The 23,825-nt window shown below is 39.9% G+C and overlaps 1 protein-coding gene across 1 annotated transcript in view; it reads left to right on the top strand.

The window, feature by feature from the left end:
* Positions 1-1,136: 1,136 nt before the first annotated feature.
* Positions 1,137-23,825, top strand: part of NOL10 (nucleolar protein 10) — a 75,285-nt gene continuing 52,596 nt past the window's right edge. Inside the window, exons 1-12 of the mRNA XM_054023067.1 lie at positions 1,137-1,299; positions 3,386-3,431; positions 6,319-6,417; positions 7,516-7,593; positions 9,034-9,071; positions 13,027-13,163; positions 14,008-14,073; positions 15,793-15,853; positions 16,427-16,512; positions 16,884-16,962; positions 18,406-18,555; positions 22,234-22,300. Coding sequence (XP_053879042.1) covers positions 1,234-1,299; positions 3,386-3,431; positions 6,319-6,417; positions 7,516-7,593; positions 9,034-9,071; positions 13,027-13,163; positions 14,008-14,073; positions 15,793-15,853; positions 16,427-16,512; positions 16,884-16,962; positions 18,406-18,555; positions 22,234-22,300 — 973 coding nt within the window. The 5' untranslated portion in view covers positions 1,137-1,233. The remainder of the gene's footprint in view (positions 1,300-3,385; positions 3,432-6,318; positions 6,418-7,515; positions 7,594-9,033; positions 9,072-13,026; positions 13,164-14,007; positions 14,074-15,792; positions 15,854-16,426; positions 16,513-16,883; positions 16,963-18,405; positions 18,556-22,233; positions 22,301-23,825) is intronic.

Below are 23,825 nucleotides of genomic sequence, written 5' to 3'. Positions count from 1 at the left end.
GAAACAGAAGTTGCACTGTGAAGTTCTGCAGTATTTTGTTGTAGTATCAGGAGTGGATAGTGCTGGAATTGTAGAAACTGATTATTGGGAAAGTAATATCACCCACATCCGATTTGACCTCTGGTTTCTAGCAATTTGCATGTCAAGTACGCTGATCTCTTTCCTCCCTGTACTTGGCTTGTTGTTTAAACTCTTGCAGACACTTTGTTCAGGTGTCAAAAATTTCCATTACTATTTTCTCCTCTTATCTAACTGTTCCTTCAGTGGGTACTTTCAGCTCATGATGTCAGGCTCCATAGCCCATTTCTTAAGTTTTTCAAAAATGTTACTGTGTGCTTTAGTCCACCCTGCCCCTCACACTTGGGAGGAGCTGCCTGTAAATATCCACAAGGCTAATTCATTATCCCCCTTAAAACTTTCCTGTTCTGTGATACCTAAAAAAACCCCTGACAACAGTAAAACTATTAGTGGCCCGAGGACGCTGAGCAACGCTATCTCCTGGCCTCCCAGCTGTCATTTCCTCTTAGATTGTAAACTCTGTATGGCAGGGACCATGCCCTTGGTCTGTGTGCATTTGTACAGCCCCTTGCACCAGGGGCTCCTTGGCCCTGCACCAATACAAACAACGAGACAGACAAGCTGCCGTTTCCTGACTCGCCCCTCTGATCCCAGTGACTTATCCCCTGCTTCGCTCCAGCTTCGCGCTCTCAGTTACCGCCCTCCGACCCCCCATTAGCGGGCTTCCCCCGCTCCTACCCCGGCCTGGCTCTGACTCATAGCGCCCTCCCCGCCCTCTGGTCTCCCCTGCGGGCCCAGCCAGCCCCAGCTCGGCGAAGCGGCTCTAGCCACTGCTAGCGGCTCAGGGCTCGGGCCCGCGCGGGAGTGGCCCCTCCCCACTCCTCCGGCCGCGCCAACGAGGCCCCGGCCCGCGCTGCAGGCACCAGACAGCCGCTAGCGGGGAGGGTCCTGCCCCGCGCTCTGCGGCCAAAGCCGCCACTAGGCCTCCCGTGAGAACAGGGGTAGCATGAGGAATTTGGAGTACCACGACCTAACGGCTACTTTCCGGCCCCGGAGGGGGTCACTCGTCACTACCGGGTCAAAGGGCAGCCGGAAGTCACGGCGCGTGGGATTCGTTCCGGGTCGGGGATTCCATCGCGTACACTGATTTCCGCTTGGCCGGCCACTCGGCAGCGAAGCGAGAGTTGCGGCCGGGAGCCAGAGAAGGCCGCAGCCATGCAGGTCTCCAGCCTCAACGAGGTGAAGATCTACAGCCTGAGCGCGGGCCGGAGCCTCCCCGAGGTGAGAGAGGGCGGCCCCCGCTCCCCCCCGCTGCCCGCAACGGGCCCCGCCGGGATCCCGGCCCCAGGCACTGCCCCAGCCCCTTTCTCCGCGGCTAGGGGGTGGGGCGCAGTCGCTGTTCCCGCTTTGGGGGCGGGAGCTGCACGGAGCACAGCACTGCTCCCTCTCATTTCCCCGCCTGGGCGCTCCCCTCCTGGCCAGGCGCACGTCTGCTGGGGAGGGGGCGCTCTGGTTGGGAAGACGGTTGCTGACTGTGCGTGAAACTGACACAGCGACGGTGTTTCTTCTAAAAGTGCTGCAGCTGCCAATTTGGGGATGTGTGTTTAGGCATATTTTTCTGTCTCTGTCAAGTCTGTGCCTGTCCGGTTGAAGATCCGCTTGAATAACAGGCGAAACGGTGAACGTTTCTAGACAAAAACTGCTGACAAATGCACAAACTAGGGGGAAAAAAACTCCCTAGATCAGTGGTTTTCAACCATTTTTCATTAGTGGACCCCCTAAGAAATGTCCAGTGGAGGTGGGGATTGGGGCTATGTACCTACTACAGTTTAAGCCCGTATAAGTTATGTTGCTCTGGTGTGAATAAGCCCACCCCCCCTGAGCAAAGTACATTACACCAACCTAAGTATTGGTGTGGACAGTGCTATGTCCCGACGATATAGCTGCTACCACTTGCCGGGGCTGGAGTAATTGAGTTGATGGGAGAGCTCTCTCCAGTCGGTTTAGAGCGTCTGCACTAGCAGTGCTACCGCGGCGCAGCTGCAAGCTCTGTAGTGTAGCCATAATCTGTGGACCCAAAGGGGTGTGTGGACCAGAGGTTGAATGCCAATGTCCTAGTGCTTTCTTGTCTAGTCTCTCTTAAGGATCTGGGATCAAGGTTTCAGCAGCATTCAGAAAGAGATTACACCTGTGTACAGATAATAGTAATATCCAGAGTTATATTAGTAAAAACTCTAAAAAGTAAATGTTTATGGAGGGATATAATACCTCAGGCTTCAGAGATTAAGACAACCTCCAACTATTAGATGTTGGGGAAATGTGACCTGGGGTAGATTATCCCCTTTTCTATGCCTTCCTGCGGGGTGGCTATTTTGCACCTCTTCTAAAGCTTCTGGTATTGACTGCTGTTGGTGGTATGATACTAGGTTAGATGGACTTGTGGTCTGATCCACCTCTGCAATACCTCTGTTTATACAGATGTTATAAATAGTGGTAATGTCTTAAAAATTGGGTTTTAAGTTGATGGCGTCCCCTTAATATTTTTGTCCGTGTCTCACACTGATATCTGAGAAACATAGGAATAGGACAAAGTGAAGAAAACTGAAGAAAAAATATTTTGTCTCCTCACAAAATTCCAATAATTTTGAGTGAAGTCTGTGCTTGTTTCACCTAAATTCACTGCCCCAATAATGACCTTTTACATATTTGTGGCTTATATCATTATCCCCCACCCCGTTCCTAGTCTCTTTCTAGACTGCTGTCCTAAACCTTGGAATTGTAACCTGTAGGAATTTTTTGACTTTGATAAAAGTTGTTGCCAGTACATTAGCTAGCACATGCTAACTAATACATTTGAAAAGTTTAGTGTAGACTATGAAGTTTATATACTTTAACGCATGCTAAACTGTTAGAGTTACAGCTAGGTGGGAGCCTTGCCTGCACTAGGCTGTTAAAATGTGTTAATTAATTAACATGTGCTAACAGCACACTTTTAAGCCTCATCTAGGATGACAAAGCTGTTTTTGGGAGGCTGAGAATCTTAAGATTTTATTTGGTAAAAATGTATAACTGCTCTGATTGCAAAGATAAATCTTCTGAATGTAAATAGCTGTAATAATCAGGTGAGTGTTGAGAGACTCACTAACACAGAAGTTTTCAATTACTTATTTTCTTAAGTGTGAAATTATTAAATAGCTTCATGGAAATGCTTGCTTTGCTATACATAGCACAATAAACAGAACAAGAATTAATTTGACTGTTAGATCCTAGCTTTGTTTCACTGACAAATTTGATAAGCCTAACTCGCACGGGCTTTTCCTAGCACTTGAAATTAATACTGACACCAATTATTTTCCTTTTCTTACAGTGGCTTTCCGATAGGAAGAAGAGAGCACTACAAAAGAAAAATGTGGGTAAGTTGTCCTTAACACATGCTGTTCAGTAAAAATGGGTTGCTTTTATATACCATCCTCGTCCAGAAGTAGATCAAAAAACTTTACAAACTGATTTAAGAGCTATAATTATACTTTGCTTATGTACGTAGTAGATAGTTGGCAGCCACCTCTGGATTGAAGAGGCACAGCTGTAAATTGATCTAGATCAGGGATAGGCAACCTATGGCACGCGTGCCGATTTTCAGTGGCACTCACACTGCCCGGGTCCTGGCCACTGATCCGGGGGGGCTGTGCATTTTAATTTAATCTGAAATTAAGTTTCTTAAACATTTTAAAAATCTTATTTATTTTACATACAACAATAGTTTAGTTATATATTATAGACTTAGAGAAAGAGACTTTCTAAAAATGTTAAAATGTATTACTGGCACGCAAAACCTTAAATTAGAGTGAATAAATGAAGACTTGGCACATCACTTCTGAAAGGTTGCTGATCCCTGATCTAGATTATGGGGTCAAGAACTAAATTTTCTCATGTGCAGTATTGTACAGTTGACTGTATGAATTATGGGTTGTTTTTGAATTCCTATAAAGCATCAGGTGTTGGCCACTGTAGGAAGTGGGACAGAATATATGCTGGACCCCTTTTACATATACATTATGACAAGATTGTATCTACATCAGAAATGTGACAATTATGATCCTCAGGGACAATGCAGCTGCTTATACTCACATTTCTCAGCACCAAGTACTGATATCAGAGCATTCTTTTCCGGCAAGAAGTCCTGTCACCAAGATCTGTTGTTCAACTCAAAATATAAAATCTGCATTTTAATTAAAGCCTCCTCTTCTTTTCCCAGACTCTATGCTGTTAAAAAATGCCCAGCAAACAAAAAAAACCTGCAGACAAAAATTCCTACCCATGCATAGTCATGCTTTTCTGCCTAGAGATCAGGAGAGAAACAAAACACTTTTTTACTCTGGATTTTTATGCCCTTTTGGTTTTGGTATAAATACCATAGTGATAACTGCCATATGGAAAGCTAAAATAGATGTACAGTATATTGGGTTTTATTGCATGACTCCATAACAGAGGGCAATGTGATACACTGTACCAGGGTTTCTCAGACATGGGTTGGGACCCAAAATTGGATCGCCAGAATATTTCAGAGGATCGTGTGAAAACTCCTGTAGCTACAGTCCTGTGGGGCTGGTTGGTCTGCCTCACTGCTCCAGGAAACCTCTGGGGTCCCAATGCAACTCAGGTTAAGCCCAGCCTGTCCTGATGACGGGAGTTCAGGTAGGCCATATTTGAGTGAGTGGTACAACAACCCCATGAGCCAGGTCAAAACTCCATTCACACAAATTTGGTCTAGTCAGGGTGGCGAGGCCAAACCTGAGTGGCACTGCAACCCCGGAGTGGAGAGCCATGCCCAGCCAGCCCTACAGCACAGGAGCTGCAGGAGCCGCCACTGTGGGGTAAGTGCTGGGCAGGATCCAATTGAAACAACCCTAGGGCCTCCAACCCTAGATTATTTACTGGGTCGTGACAGGCTATAAACATTTACAAATGGATCCTGAGCCCAAAAAGCTTGGGAACCACTGCACTATACATTGTCTCAGCTATGTAAGGTAAAATGCTATTTAACACACTTTCTGTACTATAATTGTATTAATGTACTATAACTGAAGTGGTGTGATTTGTTCTACATTGATATAGTCTACTTCTGAAAATTCACATAATTTACTGATCTGTAAATTTATCACTCGGCATGTTTTTGGAAGCAGTATTAATTACTCCTGGGGGAATTCTGCGCATCTGTGGACTAGAAGAATTCATTTGTCTCGCATAATTTTGTATTATCCCACATAAAAAGCACTTTGCCTAATAAGTGCTGCAGTTCTGCCTTTTGCCCACCAGAGGCCACTGTGGTGCCGGAACAGCCAGCTGCCTTCATGCTGGCTGTTCTAGCGCCACAGCGGCCTCCTCTGGGCAAAAGTTGGAACTGCAGCACGTCTTATGCAAAATGTTTTTTATCTGGCAAAATACAAAATTCTATGCCCAGTGCTGCAGAATTCCCCCAGGAGTAGAGTTCATCACAGCACCCTGCCCGCGGAGCCAGGTTAAGACAGAGTGGGGCGTACAGGGCTGGGGAGGGACAGACTGGAGCATGGGCTCAGGAGCTAGTGGGGTGACAGCGTTGAGCCTGGCGGTGGAGGGCTTTAGAGACCCATGGAGATGAGGGGTGTGGGGTCAGAAGCAGACGTGCCTGACAATGAAAGAGGCTTAGGGTCAGCCAGGGTCTGCATGGGAGAGGCTTCCCAACACCCTAACAATCTCCTCCCTCACCCTCCCCACAAAGAAAAACCTCTCAGCCATACCCAACGCCCTCCAGGTTCACTCCTAGGCTCCTTCCTAGGCTCCCTCAGCTCCTCCCTTACCCCTGACTCTCCCAAGCCTTTGTGCTGCTTCTGACAGGTGCAGGAAATACAGTTCTGTATTGTAATTTAAATGAATTACACAATGTTCTGTATTAATATGTCTCATAAGGAATCTATTAGTCAAAAATTTTTTACCAGAATCTTTTTTTTTTTTGCTCTGTATTGTTACATACTTTGACAGATATTTTGAAACAAATTAATAAAATAATTGTAGCTGGCTTAATTGTATTGTGTTATTTTGACAAACTATGCATAATTTTGCATAATTTTCAAAGATTCTATGCAGAATTTTTTTATTTTTTGGCACAGAATTCCCCCAGGAGTATTTATATTAAATGTTAATCACGCTTAAAATGAGGATTTTTGTCCTTTGTTTAGTTACTAATGATACTGCCTTAAAAAACTTTGCCTGTCAAACAAAAGATGTTACCAGTTTTCTTCAATAGGAATGTTTTCTCTTCAGATGTTCGCAGAAGAATCGAACTTATTCAAGACTTTGACATGCCCACAGTTAGCACAAAGATTAAGGTATCAAGAGATGGACAGTATATTATGGCAGCTGGTGAGTTAACTAAATGTTTATGTATGCTAAAGACTAAAATATTAGAAAACCTTTACCTGGATGTACCTTACTGAAGGAGAGAAGACTTTGTAGATAATTTTTAAGTGTCAATGTTTAGGTGCTTTTTCAGCTTAGTGTTACCATGTGGTGAACCTGGTAGCTCACATCATGATACTCCGTGAAGCACTTCTTTGTAGCACATGGGTATTTGTAGAATTTAATTGTTATTTTTTTGCAGATGGAGGCTACCCTTGACACTTCTATTATGTGTATGTGACTTTGGCTTTCAAAATAAGTTTTTAAAGTTTAATTGATTGAAAATCCCAGTGGCCGCCAAACTATTTGCATAAATAATGAAACCTGGTTTTGATTGTTTTTTCAAAAGTAAAAATCAGTGAAACTCTGTAAACATTTCATGGATTGGCCCAGGTTGCTGTAACCATATATTATTTAAGATGAAATATACTATTTTAAGACCTGATAGCTGCATGACTCACTTGGTGAATGAACAGTAAATGTTGTCTTTAGTTATGAATATCACTTTAATGGTAAAGTGTAAAGAAAATGTTATCTTCCTATTTCTTTCTATGGGTACTTCAGCCATTTTGGTTAAAATGCTCCTGTTGTTGTTGTTCAATAATCATCTTATTTTAAATTAATCTGGTATTCTTTAAAAGGATGGAGGCATAGTATACAACTAAACTTCACAGATATAACTGAGAATTAGTGATTTAGGTAGGCCTGGGCAATCTAATACAGTACACAGGCTTAGCCTTTCAGACCGATTAGAAGGTACTATTGTTATATCCAGTCACAGAGACCGTTATCTTCAGATTGTGTGTGGTTTTCACAATAAATCTCCAGCACCAAGGTCAAGGTTTTCAAAAACGGGTCCCTAAAGTTATGTCCCTACGTGGCTTGAGTTTTAAAAGTTGCAAGCACTCAGCAGCTACCATTGATTTCTAGGGCTGAAGGTTCCAACGGTTGAAATAACAGCAAAAGTAAACAGTGCGTACTTAAGACCTGACTGTGTTTAACTGATTGTTTTGAAAACATATTCTCTGGTTTGCTTATGTCAGGGATAAAACTGTTTTGCAGGAACATATAAGCCAAGGATCCGGTGTTTTGATACCTATCAATTATCCCTGAAATTTGAAAGATGCTTAGATTCTGAAGGTCAGTAAATTATATGGCTTTAAACTGTATATGGGAGGCAGTGTGGACCTGTAAGTGGGGCACTGAAGTGGAGTAGAGAGACCTGTGTTCAGTCATTAACTTGCTGTGATTTTATGCAAGTCACTTTTCTTTACCTCCATTTTCCCATCTGTAAAAGGGGGATAATGTTACTTAACGTATTTTGTAAAGCATTTTGAAATCTGTGGGAACTTAAATAACGTGTCTAAAGCAAAGCACAGGCTATCTGATTTACCCTGTAACTTAAGTTTGCAAGATCATAAGGTTTTACATTGCACTTTTCTTGGTAATTGTTAGATCCAAATGTCCATGTGTATCTTTGGTCAACGCAAATGGGATTTCTGTAAATTAATAAGATTGCTAGAAAGTGAGCCATCAATCCTAGATAAACATGCTTTTATGGCTGGCTGGCCTTTTACAAATTTATTTTTAAAAAAATTACAAAAAAGTCGAAATAACCTCTATCTAATCAGCTGTCAAGAAAAGCAATAAGTACAGAGTAAAAATTACTAATTTGCATACTCCTGACTTGAGTATTAGATAATGTCGTATCACTATTGCATTTTCTTCTTTCCGAGTGAATCAATCTCTAGTTAGTGTTCTAGAAAACTCTAAAAAGCTTTAATTTTTTTCATTCGGTATCAAATTTAAATCTGTAAGCTAGTTAAGGTTGTTAATTATACGTTAATTGCTTACATTCTTAATGGAATTTGAGCTTATTTGCCCTCTTTCCTATCTGAAAAGCACTTTACATGTTGTGAGTGCTACTAGAAATAAATAAATAATTTAATCTAAAAAACTAAATTAAGGTGGTATTAAAATTGTGTGGTTAAGTGCTCAAGATATGACAAAGGCAATGTTGTACTTGCAACTTTGTGCATATTTGTTATGATAACCTTTAATTTCATGATTATATCTCCATTTGTTTTAAACTTTAAACACATGTGTATAGTCTTCTAGTATGCCAGAAAAACAACAATCTGTGAAAATCATTAATTTACAAAGAACACAGTAAACATTCTCCACAACTTTCTTCAGATTAAGTACAACAGTTTAATAGTGGACTCCTGCTGGCATATAAAAGTTGCCTAAATTCACCACAAAAATTGCCTTTCTCTGACTTAACTAGCTTCTAACTAGATAGAGACAAAAAAAGATATACTTGAGTATTATTTTAAGGAAAATACATTGTTTACAAGAATGATAAAACATGACGAGGTGCTACATGTGTATCTCTAAGCTTTAGAAAAGTATATGAAGATTGTATTTGATCATGTAATTAAAGATTGCATACATAATGCATTGACGTCAATGTGAACTGCTTACATGATGAAAGTTAAGCATTAAAGATCTAGGTCAGTGTTTGTAAATCATGTTTATATAATTGATTCTTAAACTTTCTTTATTCTTCCTCCTCCGCAGTGGTTACATTTGATATTTTATCAGATGATTACTCAAAGGTATGTTTAATATTTTATTTTTGATGTCTATTGAGAAAACTGAATTATTTTAGACTTCTGTGTATTAAAGGGATACTACCAATACAAACTTTTGAAGTTGATGAGTTTAAAAAAAAAATTAAAGTCCAGCTTCTTTAAATAGCATGTTCTGACTCTTTTTAAAATGAGCTTTAAAATGTTTTATTTTTCTCTGCCTCTGTTGTTTGTATGTCTTCTCCTGAATAGTCAGGATACAGGACAAAGAACGAAACTGGCAGTTAATGCAAAGTTTTGTCTAAAATACAAAGGAAATGAAATGTGAAAAAGAAGGAAATGTCTTTACTAATTTCTTTCAGTTATAGACATTTTAGACCTCGTCTATATTTGCAGCCGTGTACAGGTTACGTGTACCTATATGCCTCAGTGACAAGCAGGCTGAGTCCACACTGCGGTGTATACAGCTACACTTAGCAGTGGAAGGTCCTCTCCCTGCTACTTCTCCCCTTTCCCTGCTGCCGGAGCCTTCAGCTTTGGTAGGGAAAGGCTCCGGCAGCAGGAAAGGGGCAAGGCAGTACACTGCTAAAAATAGCAGGGTAGATGTGGGAGGCATTTCTCAGGTGTGTCAAGAGCTATGTAGGATATATACTCCCAAGGTTCTGGTGTGTTTTTACTCGCCTAAGCAGTTCCTCGCCATCTACAGTAGTGTTTATACCCATGCTAGGGGGCTGTTCTCTACATGCCACTGTAAGTATAGACATAGCCTTAGTCACAATCATTCATAACTACAAGGTACGTACACATTTTTCAGACAGAAATGTGATTTTTCAAATTGACTGTTCCTTTAAATGTTAATTTATTTAAGGTGCTGATTGATCAGGTTATTAACATGTGCCTAACGTTAATCACCTGAGTAATTTCGTTGACATCAGTATGACTACTCAGGTGTTTAAATTTAGACATATGCTTAAGTACCTTGCTGAATCAGGACCTCAGTTTCCCTGGACAGACATTGCCATTTTATTGGATACGTAATCTTGTTGCTTTTCTAGATACAGAATGTCTAAAATTCTGCCATCTGCTAGAAAACTAAGAATAACTGTGTCTGCATTGAAGGGGAAAAGGAGGGAACTGATTCTATGAGTTACAGCAGCCTTCCACCTGCTTTCTCTCTAAAGGTACATCTACACTATGGAGGCTATACTGGCATAGCCCAGTAGTGTAGACACAGCATACGTTGACAGAAAGTGGTTTTCTGTTGGTGTCGGAACACCGCCTCCTGAGCGATGTTAGCTACATTGATGGAAGCACTCTTCTATTGACATAGCTGTGTCTACACTGGGGTTTATGTTGGCATAGCTATGTTGGTCAGAGGTGTGGTTTTTTTTTTTTTTTCATCCCTGTGACCAATGTAGCTTTCTAGACAAAGCCTAAGAGAAAATGCTGGCTATCTTAAGGACTGAAAAAAGAATTTGTGAGGTTATCAGAAGACATTTTTGTTTACAAATTAGTTTCCTGTCTGGTTACCCAAAAAAAAAAATTGTTGCTTTTTTGTGTTTAGCTGAAATTGGCAATATATTCAGATGTAGAAAAACTGTCTAGAGAACTTGTCTAGCTCCGTATTTTCCTTTTGGTATGTCTTTTTTTAAATGTTATTATCCAAAAACATACTATATAATCAATAAGGAGAAAAACTGAAAAACAGTCCAAATAATCCTACCTACTTTAAATTTGCAGTGCATTCAAGATATTTTTAATCGAAGAGGCATTACTCTGGAAGTATTTACTAATTGATGATTATATGACTCATTGTGTAGGTTTAGAAAGGAATGGTGTTTTTGCCTTTTCAAAGAAGGTTGTCTTTCCATTTGCCTCTTATCCATACCAGTAGCCAGATAGGGAAGCTGGTCTTGTCATCCAGAGGTTTTATTTTCTAGGAATAACTCAGTGGAGGCAGAAACTGACATGATGCTAAAGGAAAACGAATATAAAAAAAGTTCCACTGAGTTGGATCTATTTATTAATAAAGGAAAACCTGAGTGTTTTTTGTTCCTGTATTGTAGAGACTTTCCATAAATATCTAAAACAACAATTATTAGAGATTGAGGGAAACTTCAACATTTGTATGTCCTTCAGTTACTCTGAGTTTACTTTATGGAGGCATGACATTTGATTGTGTTTTTTTTTTTTAAGGTACATTTTGAAAAGTCTTTAAAAATTCTTTTTGTGGGAAAAGTGAAAGAGGATGACTATTCAGATTTGTTCTTGAAAATAAACTGCATCTCTGCTCGCCCTGAGAGTGATCCTTTGATGTCTTTCCCCCTTTCCTTCTGTTCGTGTACTTAGAACATGCTATTGAAGCTTAAATTGAATATGATCTCATTTTGCGTTAATCTCTTTAACTTATTTTCTGTACTGCTCCATGCTTCAGAAATTTCCTTTAGTTTTATTAGACTATCAAGTTAGAACAGAAGAGATTCTAGTTAGACTAGAGAAGAGAACTGTACTAGGCATCATTGTAAAAAGCTTAATGAAGAGCTCTTCTTAATGTGCAGCTGTGGTCAAAAGCCAAGCAAGGTGTTAGGCTGCATGAGGGATTGGATGGAGAATAATTTGGAAAATGTTATTATGCCATTATATAAATCATTGAGGTGGCCTCATTTGCAATATTAATCACCCACATTGTAACAAAATAGATAAATCGCAGAATGGTCAAGGATGTGGGAAAACTGTTGAAGAGAGATTGAAAAGATCTGGATTGTTTATGTTAGAAAGGAGATGAATAAGAGGGGACATGATGAAAGTGTATAAAATAATTAATGGTCTTGAGGATGTAGATCAGGAATTTCTGTTCTCCGTCTCATAACTCGAGAACAACAGATATTCAATGAAATTAAAAGGTGGCAAATTCAAATAATTTTTCGCACAACCTGTAATTGAATTCTGGAACACATTGCCACAGGAAGTTGTTGAGGCCAAGAATTTAGCAAAATTCAAAATAGGTTTGGACTTCTATGCAGATAACATGAATATCCAGAGTTGCTATAATTAATGGTAACAAATTGTGTGGAATGGAATTTAACCTCTAGCTTCAGGGTTTAAGTCAGTCTCTAGTTCTTGGATCACGAGACTTAATGTATGGGGTAGATTATCTTGCATCTGCCTGCTGCAGCGTTCTTACACCTTCCTCTTAAGCATCTAGTACTGGCCACTCTCTGAGACATAATACTGGACTAGATAGACCACAAGTGTGATTTCAATTTGGTAATGCCTGTATTCCTGTTAGTTGGCAGGGAACCCTTACTCTCCAGAATACCATAATTTATTCTATTTAGTGTCTCAGTCTTCACTTGAAAACATCTCCCTTTGCCAGAAGTTTAAAAGAAGTTAAAAGGCTTATACTGTAAGTCTTGTCTGCACTCTGGATTAGTTTAGCACTGGTGCAGCTCCTTGTGGGATAGAATGGTGGAAATACTAGCACAGACTGGGTACAGGTACTCTTATCTCTGTCGTGTGTCAGGACTTCCATCATTGCTAGCAGTGCTGCTAGACCAAGTCCTCAAGATTATCAAAGGTGCTCATCTGTTAGACATCTGTCCTTCCCTTCAGGGAGTGGTGATGGTAGGGGAACTGTTCATATGGGCATACAGATTTCAGACAAATGAACAGAAAACGCCACCATCATTATACAACTTTTTAAACGCATGTTGAAATTTCACTAAAAACATTGATCCAAAGGCTACAGAAATCATTTAGAAAGATTCTCTTCAAATTAATTTATCAAACTCCCCATACCCAATGAAAATAGTGAGGCAGGATCCATTTTAGTAAATGTTAGGGTTTTGATTAAAAACCTGTGAATTTGAAAAATCACTGGAGTTTTCTTTAAAGAAAACAGTGATGAGGGTGGGGAACTGGGGAGGAAACTATCAGAAAAAAACTAACCAACCCCCAAATCCTTTCTGCTTTGTGTTTTCAGATTGTCTTCTTGCAGTGTGACAGATACGTTGAGTTTCATTCACAACATGGCCGTTATTACAGGACAAGAATACCAAAGTTTGGTAGAGATTTCTCCTATCACTACCCATCGTGTGACCTGTATTTTGTAGGAGCAAGGTATTGATCCGGATGGGCTGGTCTCTGTTTTCATTTTTCTTAGGACTGGTTTTTCCAAGTATAAAATGAAGCTAAAAATATACTGTACAAATTGACAAATCCATCTACATGCCTAGTGGAAAATGCTATTCTCTAGTGAAGACAGAAAATGTTGGTGATAGAAAAAATAAGTTGTTTCATTAAACAGAAGACTTTACAAAATTAAATTCAATAACTCTCAGGAAGGGAAAATCATTCCCAAATACTAATTTGGGAATAACTCTTTAGGCAATAGTACTGCAGAAAAAGATCAGGGGGTATATTGGATCACAAATTGAATATGGGCCTGCAATGCAATGCAGTTGCAAAAATGGCTGGAGTGTATTAACAGGATTATCATATGTAATATATGGGAGGTAATTGGCTCTCCTTAGCACTGGTGAGACCTCAGGTGGATACTGTGTCCAGTTCCAGGCACCATATTTTAAAAAGATGTGGACAAATTGGAGAGAGTCCAGAAGAGAGCAACAAAAACAATAAAAGGTTTAGAAAAACCTAAAATAAATAAATAACAAACAACTGAACATGCTGAGAGTTGTTAAGATAACATGTTAGAAAATTAACACATTCCTTACCTGGGAAGGTGTAGTTTTTGGTATAGTACCAACACTTTGTTGGTGATCATTTAGAGATAAGAAGGAAGATTAGTCAGGGGATAGGAGTTTCCCTGCTCTATTCAAATTAAATTCTGAAAATTTATACTTGCTATAAAAATGAGATCTAAACAAGAATTGTCTTATGGTTTTCACTCATTTAAAATATTTAGCATTTAGAGAGAAAATAATTAACTTTAGCTTCTTTGTAGTTCTGAAGTATACAGATTAAATCTGGAACAAGGAAGGTACCTGAATTCTCTACAAACAGATGCTTCGTAAGTACCTACAGTTTATCATGTTCATTACAATTTTTTCCAGTAGGAGGAGCCAAATATTTAGCTTGCTCATTATCAATAGCACATTCCATGCACAATCCAAATGCACTGTAATGTAAATTACGGTATAGTTTGAAAGAAGCATGGTCAATTCTGAGTTCATGCTTTAAAAAAATCTTCACTCTGACAATTAGATGTGTTCAACTTATCTCTATGGATATTTTTTAATTGTCTAATCTGCTCTTTAAAAGAGATATTATGAAACTTCCTTTTGATTAATGTGCCTTCATTTAACCATCCCCAGTGCTCTTCAGTCTAGCCATCATTTTGGCTGATTTCTTGCAGTCTTCATGGCATAAATGGTTCTTGAGAACGTACTTGGAGGAGGTGATAGACTTGTAAATCATTTCAGGGAAGATTCCAAGTGCAAGAGGGGATGAGGAAGGAAACAATAAGATATTTATGGAAGGATAAGCAGGCAGTTGAGGGTGGGATTGTTGGTAGGATAGTGGTGTTGGAACAAGCATGATACAGTCTCGCATGATATTCTTATCGATAAACTGCGCAAATACAATTTAGATGGGGCTACTATAAGGTGGGTGCATAACTGGCTGGATAACCGTACTCAGAGAGTTGTTGTTAATGGTTCCCAATCCTGCTGGAAAGGCATAACGAGTGGGGTACCGCAGGGGTCTGTTTTGGGACCGGCTCTGTTCAATATCTTCATCAACGACTTAGATATTGGCATAGAAAGTACGCTTATTAAGTTTGCGGATGATACCAAACTGGGAGGGATTGCAACTGCTTTGGAGGACAGGGTCATAATTCAAAATGATCTGGACAAATTGGAGAAATGGTCTGAATTAAACAGGATGAAGTTTAACAAAGACAAATGCAAAGTGCTCCACTTAGGAAGGAAAAATCAGTTTCACACATACAGAATGGGAAGAGACTGTCTAGGAAGGAGTACGGCAGAAAGGGATCTAGGGGTTATAGTGGACCACAAGCTAAATATGAGTCAACAGTGTGATGCTGTTGCAAAAAAAGCAAACATGATCCTGGGATGTATTAACAGGTGTGTGGTGAGCAAGACACGAGAAGTCATTCTTCCGCTCTACTCTGCTCTGGTTAGGCCTCAGCTGGAGTATTGTGTCCAGTTCTGGGCGCCGCATTTTAAAAAAGATGTGGAGAAATTGGAAAGAGTCCAGAGAAGAGCAACAAGAATGATTAAAGGTCTAGAGAACATGACCTATGAAGGAAGGCTGAAAGAATTGGGTTTGTTTAGTTTGGAAAAGAGAAGACTGAGAGGGGACATGATAGCAGTTTTCAGGTATCTAAAAGGGTGTCATAAGGAGGAGGGAGAAAACTTGTTCACCTTAGCCTCTAAGGATAGAACCAGAAGCAATGGGTTTAAACTGCAGCAAGGGAGGTCTAGGTTGGACATTAGGAAAAAGTTCCTAACTGTCAGGGTGGTTAAACACTGGAATAAATTGCTAGGGAGGTTGTGGAATCTCCATCTCTGGAGATATTTAAGAGTAGGTTAGATAAATGTCTCTCAGGGATGGTCTAGACAGTATTTGGTCCTGCCATGCGGGCAGGGGACTGGACTCGATGACCTCTCGAGGTCTCTTCCAGTCCTAGAATCTATGAATTACAATTATTTTAGTTCTTCTAAGTCATTTTGTGGGACATTAAACTTTGCCCCTCTTTCTGTTCTAGGGAGAATAATGTCTGTGACATAAATCCCATACACTGCTTATTTGCTACTGGTACAGCTGAGGTAAATGTTTAAATTAACCTTTTTAAGAACTGTGGCAGTATTTCTTTCTCATTTCTTGGTGATCGTATGCAGATCATAGAAGTAAATCATAATATATAGCTGAAGAAATAATTTGATCTAATTTATTACATTAAATGTGAATTGATTAAGATGTTGGACAGCATGGCTGTTTTCAGAGCACAATGCAAACAGAATTTCTTGCACTATATTGGATGTGGAGGCACTTATGATTCCACAAGTAAACAAAGAAAACAATCATCACATTTAACTTTAAAATATAGACATATGTATAACTTAACTAGCCTACACAATTCCTGTAACTATTTTAGGATTTAACATTTTAAAGACATTCAGATCTGATCGTATTTTTTAAAAATAGAAGAAAACTAAAATGTGGCAATTAGCATGTCATCACTTAAATCCAATCCTTCCATGAGCTGTTTACCTTTGCAATCAAAGTGGATCCAGCATCCTCTATAATTTGATTTCTGGCTTCTGACAGGGCTAAATAATTGCACTGTTTAATCTTGAATTATATATATTTTTTTCATTAATTGTTTATTCTGTGTTTAGGGGAAAGTGGAATGCTGGGACCCTAGAACTAGAAATCGAGTTGGTGTGTTGGACTGCGCTTTAAGCAGTGTGACAGCAGATACAGAGTAAGTAATGATTGGCTGTTAGTGCATAATGTTAGGTCCTGATCCTGCTCTCCAGTCCTACTACACATCAGTAATCCCATCAACGCTAGAGTGTTAATGCTGTAGAATTGTCTTTTATCTATAAAGTTAGATCTCTTATTTCATTGGTCTGGTAGGCAAAGGCTAAATGCACATCAACCCAGAGCTTGTGAAGATGAACAATAGTATTTCTGAAAAATGCATGTAATTGATGTCCCCATTAGTTTTTGTATCTAATTTCTGAATATATAAACAAACATTCAGTATTTTTAGCCATTAACTATAGGCATTTTAGCAAATATTCACAGTCTTTACTAAAAGGAAAATATAATTATGAACATTGTTCTTTTCAGGATAGATGGCTTGCCATCTATTTCAGCACTGAAGTTTAATGGAGCTTTGAATATGGCTGTAGGCACATCCACTGGACAGGTAAGCATGCTGTTGAATTAACTTTGTTTGCCATAGATCTTGAGAGATACAGTTCTTGTACCAAAGACCTGGATCTTTTCAGACATTCAGTATAGTTTTTTTGAAGCCACTTTGTACTAGCGGAGGAGTAAAATATACACACACAAACTTGGCATTTGTGTTTGTATCCAAGCAAATAATACTCAACCTTAAGGTGCAGAGTAACTTTATCAAGAAGAATTAAAGAGCTACAAAATTACAGTGTAGTGATGTCCTGATGTAATGCTACAAACTCCCTCTCCCCCCTCCCCCGCCCGCGCGCACAACATCTCAATGTAACTTTCTGTTGACTCAGTAGTGTGAGGAAGTTACTGTTTTCTGTGGTTCTTCTGCTTTTCAATTCAATTTATCGTATCCACTCTCCTCCTACCCCACCTCCTGGCTATTCTCGTGAAAGGGGTTGTTTTTCATCTTTCTTGCAACTGCTCCTGGATGAAGTTAGGGATTGCCCAACTCCAGTTAATTGATTATTACTTGGGCTGTCCATGTGTAGTGCAGTGTTAGGATTTCTTCTGTACTCTATTTGATTGTAGAGCCCCAGGTTGAGTATTGTTTTTGTACGTCTGCTTTCTGAGTACCTGTTCCGGATGTTTTGAGAGAGCCATTCACCTCAATACTTGGGGTTCAGAGTCTAATGTTGGTGAATCAGAAGAATATTTAGTACTAGCGTAGCTCTGCTCATGTGTAGAACTGGATGCTTTACAAAGGTAAGTTAGCATTAGTATCCCCACTTTACATTTAGGAAATTGAGCACTGCCCAAGACCCAGTGACCGATCCGTGGGAGAGCCAGGACTAGAGTTTAAGTCTCCTGAATCCCAGGCCAGGGCTCTTACCTAGTGGACCACGTTACTTCCCATAAAGGGAATGTGAACGCTAATGTTTTCAATGGAAAGCGTGAAAATGACGTTCCCAGGTAGTAAGTTGATTTAAAAACTGCTAAATCCCAAGGGGTTTCTAAAAATATGAGTTACATATCTCACGTGAAGTTACCTTGCCTTATCACCATCTTGTGCCATAAAGGAAAAATAGCACTAGAATACACTAGACAGATGACAGCACATATAACACTTGATTTTCGGTATTTAGTGGGAAGTATGGTAAATTGGTAAATGCTTACATTCATATGTAATCATAGTACTGAAGCATCTGTGTGGTATTGGTATAAGAGATTAATTCAGAGTAAACCGGGCTTGTTTCATAAACAATAACCCGTTCAGAATTTCAGCTGCTTCTTAGTTATATTTTTACAGACTTGTCTAAACACAAAAGTTCTACCAGTTTAACCTAAAGGTGATGTTGCACAAATGTAGTTTAACCGGTACAACATTGAGTCTAAGCCAAGTCTAGGTTGAACCCTCTTGATTAGATAGTACAGGAAATTTCTGTTGTCTTTATTTTTCCAGGTTTTGTTGTATGATCTCAGATCCAGTAATCCATTAATAGTCAAAGATCACCAGTATGGCCTGCCTATTAAATCAATCCAGTTCCAGGATCCATTAGATTTAATAATATCTGCAGATTCACGAATCATAAAAATGTGGAACAAGGACACGGTAAGTCTATTAAATTATTTTTCATAATTTTGTTTGTATGTGATTTGAACTTATGTCTTATGTCTGCATTTCAATATAGTGAGTTTTTTTGCATATCCTAATTTGCTTAGTATTGTTGTATTCTGTTTGACTTTACAAATAGATTGGGAAAATCTTCAGTAAACTGTTGAGTATACAGATGCACAGACTGTTTTCAACAGATATATAGCTGCTTATAAGCCTTTTAAAAAAATAAAGGTCTAAAACATTTGTAAAATTGGTGAGATGTAAAAAAACAAAAAATACAAAATGTTTTCCTTCCTCTGTCCCTTTAGCACAAAGTCTATTTTTCCCAAAATGCACTTAATTCATTTCTAACCCCCGTGATCAACGTTCTGTAGTTCAAGGAGTCCGATGCTTATATTTACAAAACTCTGCCAGTACGAAGAAGCAGAAATTAAGCCTACTCTCAAATTGCAATTTTGCAATATGTTGTATATTGCGTTAACTGACTAATTTACAGTAGATATTTTTAAGCTTAAAAGGCAGAGAGAAAGTTGAGCTTTCAGCCTGAATATCCATATGTTACAGGAGATGTCATGTTTGTTGGGTGTTTGACAATCTCTTTAGCATTAATGCACAGATTAAGACAATGTTTTGTATGGAATTTACTATGCGCAAATTGGCAGATCCATAATAGTGCTATTGTAACTTAGTTTCATTTCAGGGTCTTCCATTATTTGCTGTTTTTCTCTTACTAGTGCTTGTATTACACTCCTCAAAGACTCACTAGCTGTTCTGCTCCTGCACTCTTCTTCTCTTCTGACTTGATGATGGACCTTATCAAGAGAAGTCACGGCCCGTTCCGTAGCTTCCAAATGCTTTATAGCCTATTTCAGTCAGTCATCTAGGGTTGTACTATTATTTCTCCACCATAGGAAATCTACTTGCCTTCACAAACACCCAGAGACCTTTTAGGTTCACCAGCTTTCTTACAGTTTTCTCTGATCACACATGGGTTGGTTGGTAACAAGCCTCTTTTCAGTAACTGTATAGTTAGTTACAAGATTTGATAAATCCTTGACTAGTGTTTAAACACCAGCGCTAGCCTCTCCATTTTTTTAATTGCATACATTTCTCTCAACGACAGTTAAGCACCATAAAGGTTAGTAGGTGGCTCCTGAGGTGGGAAGAGGGAGAGTTTCTTACCGCAGGAGGCAGTGCTGGGTTTGGACTCTTTCCTAGAGTGTGTGCCAACTGGCCCCACCTCCACCAGCTGTTGGTTCCTGAATATCTCTGGTTGAGTGCCAACCGTGCAGAGGCAGAGTGGGGTGGAGAGTCTCTGGCTTTGATACCAGAGTAGCCCCATGCTGAGACGTGCCTTCGGGTGGGGAGTGTGAGGCTTTTATCTGCTGAGATGGGGGTGGGAGAATGCTCTTCTGTTAGTCATCAGGGAAGAGACCAGAGGTGGGTGGGGTAACAGCATTCTCCTGGGAGGTAGAGGAAGCGCCTGGAAGGTAGGTGCGACTGCTGCAGGGAAGGCAGAAGAGACGAGAAATGGGATCCAAGTTTGCTCTGCTTTTGTCCCTCATTTTAGAACACTGAGGACATGTATGCTCATGCTTTTAGTGCTATGGCCCAATTCTTAGAGGCTTCTTTCTTAATGGCTGTTTTACATGTTTGCTTATAAAAGTACCTAACTGTGCTGTCTGGGTTTTTCCCCTCTTAAAATAGTCTTGCTTCTGAATCCCTCTAAATTTGCACAATAATTCTGGATACAGTGCAAAACAGGTTCTGACCATCGTGATCATTAAAGCTCACTTGGCACGTTACAGATGAGTAAGAGTAGATGTGCCATTTCTTCAATGATAACAGAAAGGGAAAGAATAATAGGAATAATTACCAGGTGGCAAGGAAGGGTATGAACCAAGTGGGTGCCAGATGGCTACTTCAGGGCTGCAGCTGCTTTTCTCTGTCCAACTCAAAAGACCAGTTATCAGAAAATTATGCTGGGAAAGTTTTCAATGAACAAGTGACCCTGCACTCTGTGCATTCGGAGAGAGGTGCTTGCAGAGAAGGGACCGAATTCCTACATTTTCAAGCAAATCCTTTACCTTTAGACATCCGCATCTTTGGTGGTAACCTAATGCTTGAAATATTTTTATATATTAGAATTTCAAGGGCTATGTTTCAATGTATTTTTTTGCTGATGTTTCTATAATGAAAACACAGACATCCACTGCTTCCCTCATTCAGTGCCCTGCCACACACGGTAATTTCATTGTCCAGGCGCCATTCTAGTTGGTAATCACATTCTTCCTAGCTAAATTCCCCCTGTAGATTCTACATATGGTTTTCTTCACTTTGTCTAAATTGATGTGTAGCGTTGCTGTGCATTGTTAAACAAGTCACATTCCACTCAAGAACAGGCTGTCTTTCAGTTATGGATGAAGTGATCGGCATATATCATGTATCGCACTTCGTGGTTGAGGATTTGAGATCCTCAGTTGAACGGCATTGTATAAATGCGAAGTGGTATTAAATGGCTATTTATGATATAGGATTATACACAGAATATACTATATACCCAGTTTTCACCTCAGTGTAAATAATTAAGAAGCAGGTTTGGCACCCTTCTCAGTCAATTTGTTAGAACAAGCAGACTCCCATTCCTCATATGCTGTCAGTAAAAGGATCCATTTAAAAATATTTAAAGGCAAAAAAATTTTTTAATTAAAAAAAAACAACAACTTGGGTCACCAACTTCTTTTAGTGCCTATCTTGCCTATCAGTGGCATTATGTGTAGCAACATGAACTGAAAATGACAAGGTTGTTGAACAACAGATCTTCCCCTTTTCTTAATGTTGTGCAGCATTGATTCCTGTTTATCTTTGTTTCTCCTGTTCTGTTCCTTTGGATACTTTTTTAAATAGTTTCCTCTTGTCTTACTTCACTATAGTGGTTTGGATGTAAACTGAGAGCTGTCTTTTTTTTGTTGTTGTTGTTGTTGTTTTCCCCCTTGATCTACTGTAGAGTCAAATTCATGAAGTGACACGAAATCCTTAAACTGCGTACTTTTAATATCATTATTAAATCGCTTATCAACCTCTATTCTGGTCTTTCTAAGTTACAACTGGATCCTTTTATTCAGACCTCTTTAATATGACGTTAATAAATTACAGGTAGTGTAAAGTTCTATGCCATGCCTTGTTTTACACACAAGAGTGGGGTGGGGGAACCAAAGCCCACACCCAACCTGTCATTTCAGCTCTCTAGTATAGATGGGTTACTTATTAAAATGAGACTACATAGAACTGGCACATTCAGACTATGCCGAAATGAGGGCTACATCCCACTTACATAAAATGGAGTAGATTGCTGACATCCCCATCTTCAATGCAGCAATTCCAAAGGGGAAATTACAAGTCCCAGCATGCAATGTTGTATTTTGAGTTGAGCAACTGATAGGCCACATATATTCTTATTGAACATCTGGTCAGCCAGTGGCTACAATGTAGAATTCCTTGAGTTGCCTTTGCCATCATAGTGCAAAGCCTTGTTTGTATCATGCCTTGCTTGCTGTACTCTTCACTATATTTTTAATTTCCATAAGGGCTACTTTTTAATCAGTTTGTTTTATTGAACTTCGTAATTGTATCATTTAAAAATCTCTTAATGTTTTCTTCCTACTATTTCAGGGGAAAATATTTACTTCCATGGAGCCAGAACATGATATCAATGATATCTGCCTTTATCCTAATTCAGGTATGTAAAATACCCTAAATACCTATTACATTCAACAGGTAAAGCACCTACTGCCTCAGGCTGTGATCTCCTTAGCTGTCATAGTGAAGGAGAGTCAGGCTTGGCTGACCTTGGTTGGTAGACTTTTTATGGAGCTTCATGTGGTCATATTTGTATCCTTCTTTCCTCTGAGTCAGTAATGAATCAGTGTGACACTATACTGTCATTCGGAGGATTGGAGCTGCTTTTGGCCATTGAAAATCCAATGCAATTTTTCATAAGAGTAGCGGTTTTAGTTCTGTGTCCAGACCAGAACCTAATTTGAGTAAGGAAAGTTTTTTTCTTTTTAAAACCGGACAAAGTTTTTTCATCAGTATTTTGACAAAAAATGACTTGTCAACAACATTTAAAATGTTTGTTTTTTGTCATAATTTCATAATTTGAACAGAGCTACACCCATGCACTGAGAGTTCAAACCCTAGCCTTATCAGGAATCTGAGAATGATCTGGAGGTATACTGCTACTGTCTGTCTCTATTAAGTGGTTTTTGACTTTTGGGAAATGTGCCCCGTTAATTTAGAAGGAGCTCTGTTTTCTTAATGATAATCAATTACATGTGCTCTGCGTAAATATGTGAGAGTGATTACTGGGTACTTGCTACTTTTCCACCTGGGGATTATTATAGCAGAGTGTCAGCATTGATTAATTGGAAGGAAGATGAAAGGATAATGTAATCATGTTTCCTGAACAATGAAACTGTGTGTCATTAAAGGAAACCAGGTCGCAGAATCATTTGGTCAAGGGGTTCCTCGTACACAGTCCTCTCATACAAGGTGCTCATATCATTGTTAGATTCTTATAACTTTGTTGGTACAGAGCTAGGGAATACAAGGGGTCAGAGCAGTGAGGAGGAATGTAGGAGGGTGTTGGAGTATTGCTGGAGGTGTGGGGGATGAGAGGGAGCAAAGGAGTGGGGGGAATAGGAGGAGAGGGGTCTGTGGCTGTGATGAGAGGGGTAAATGGAAGGGCGGTAGGGACAAGAGACTGTGGGTGTCAGGGCAAGAGGAGGGAGTGGGGATTAGGGATGGTAGGAGGGATGGGTGGCAGGAAGTGGGTGGGGGGATTAGAGGTTGGTGGCTTGTCAGCTTTATTCTCCCCTTCTGTGTTCTGAGTCCCTCTCCTTGTTCCCCTTTGTGTGCCAGGATCTGGGGAAATCTGCGGCTGTGTCGCACCCCCCCCAATGTGTGTGCTGGAATCTGGGGTCAGGGGTGGGTGGTCTGACCCTCTCCATATCGCCCCATGTGACCTGGTATCTGGTTCCCCTGGAGGATCTGAATTCCTCTCTCTGCCCCCATGTGTGTGCCAGGATGCTGGGGGGTGGGAGGACCCTGCTCCTCTGCATGGTGAACTGAGAACAAGCGTGCATGAAAAATGCACCAAGTATACAGGTTTCAGAGTAGCAGCCGTGTTAATCTGTATCCGCAAAAAGAACAGGAGTACTTGTGGCACCTTCGAGACTAACAAATTTATTAGAGCATAAGCTTTC

Source organism: Malaclemys terrapin, chromosome 3 (assembly GCF_027887155.1).
Source record: "Malaclemys terrapin pileata isolate rMalTer1 chromosome 3, rMalTer1.hap1, whole genome shotgun sequence".
Classification (NCBI taxonomy): Eukaryota; Metazoa; Chordata; order Testudines; family Emydidae; genus Malaclemys; species Malaclemys terrapin.
The sequence above is the reverse complement of the archived record's forward strand: the minus strand, read 5'-3'. Positions and strand labels throughout refer to the sequence as shown.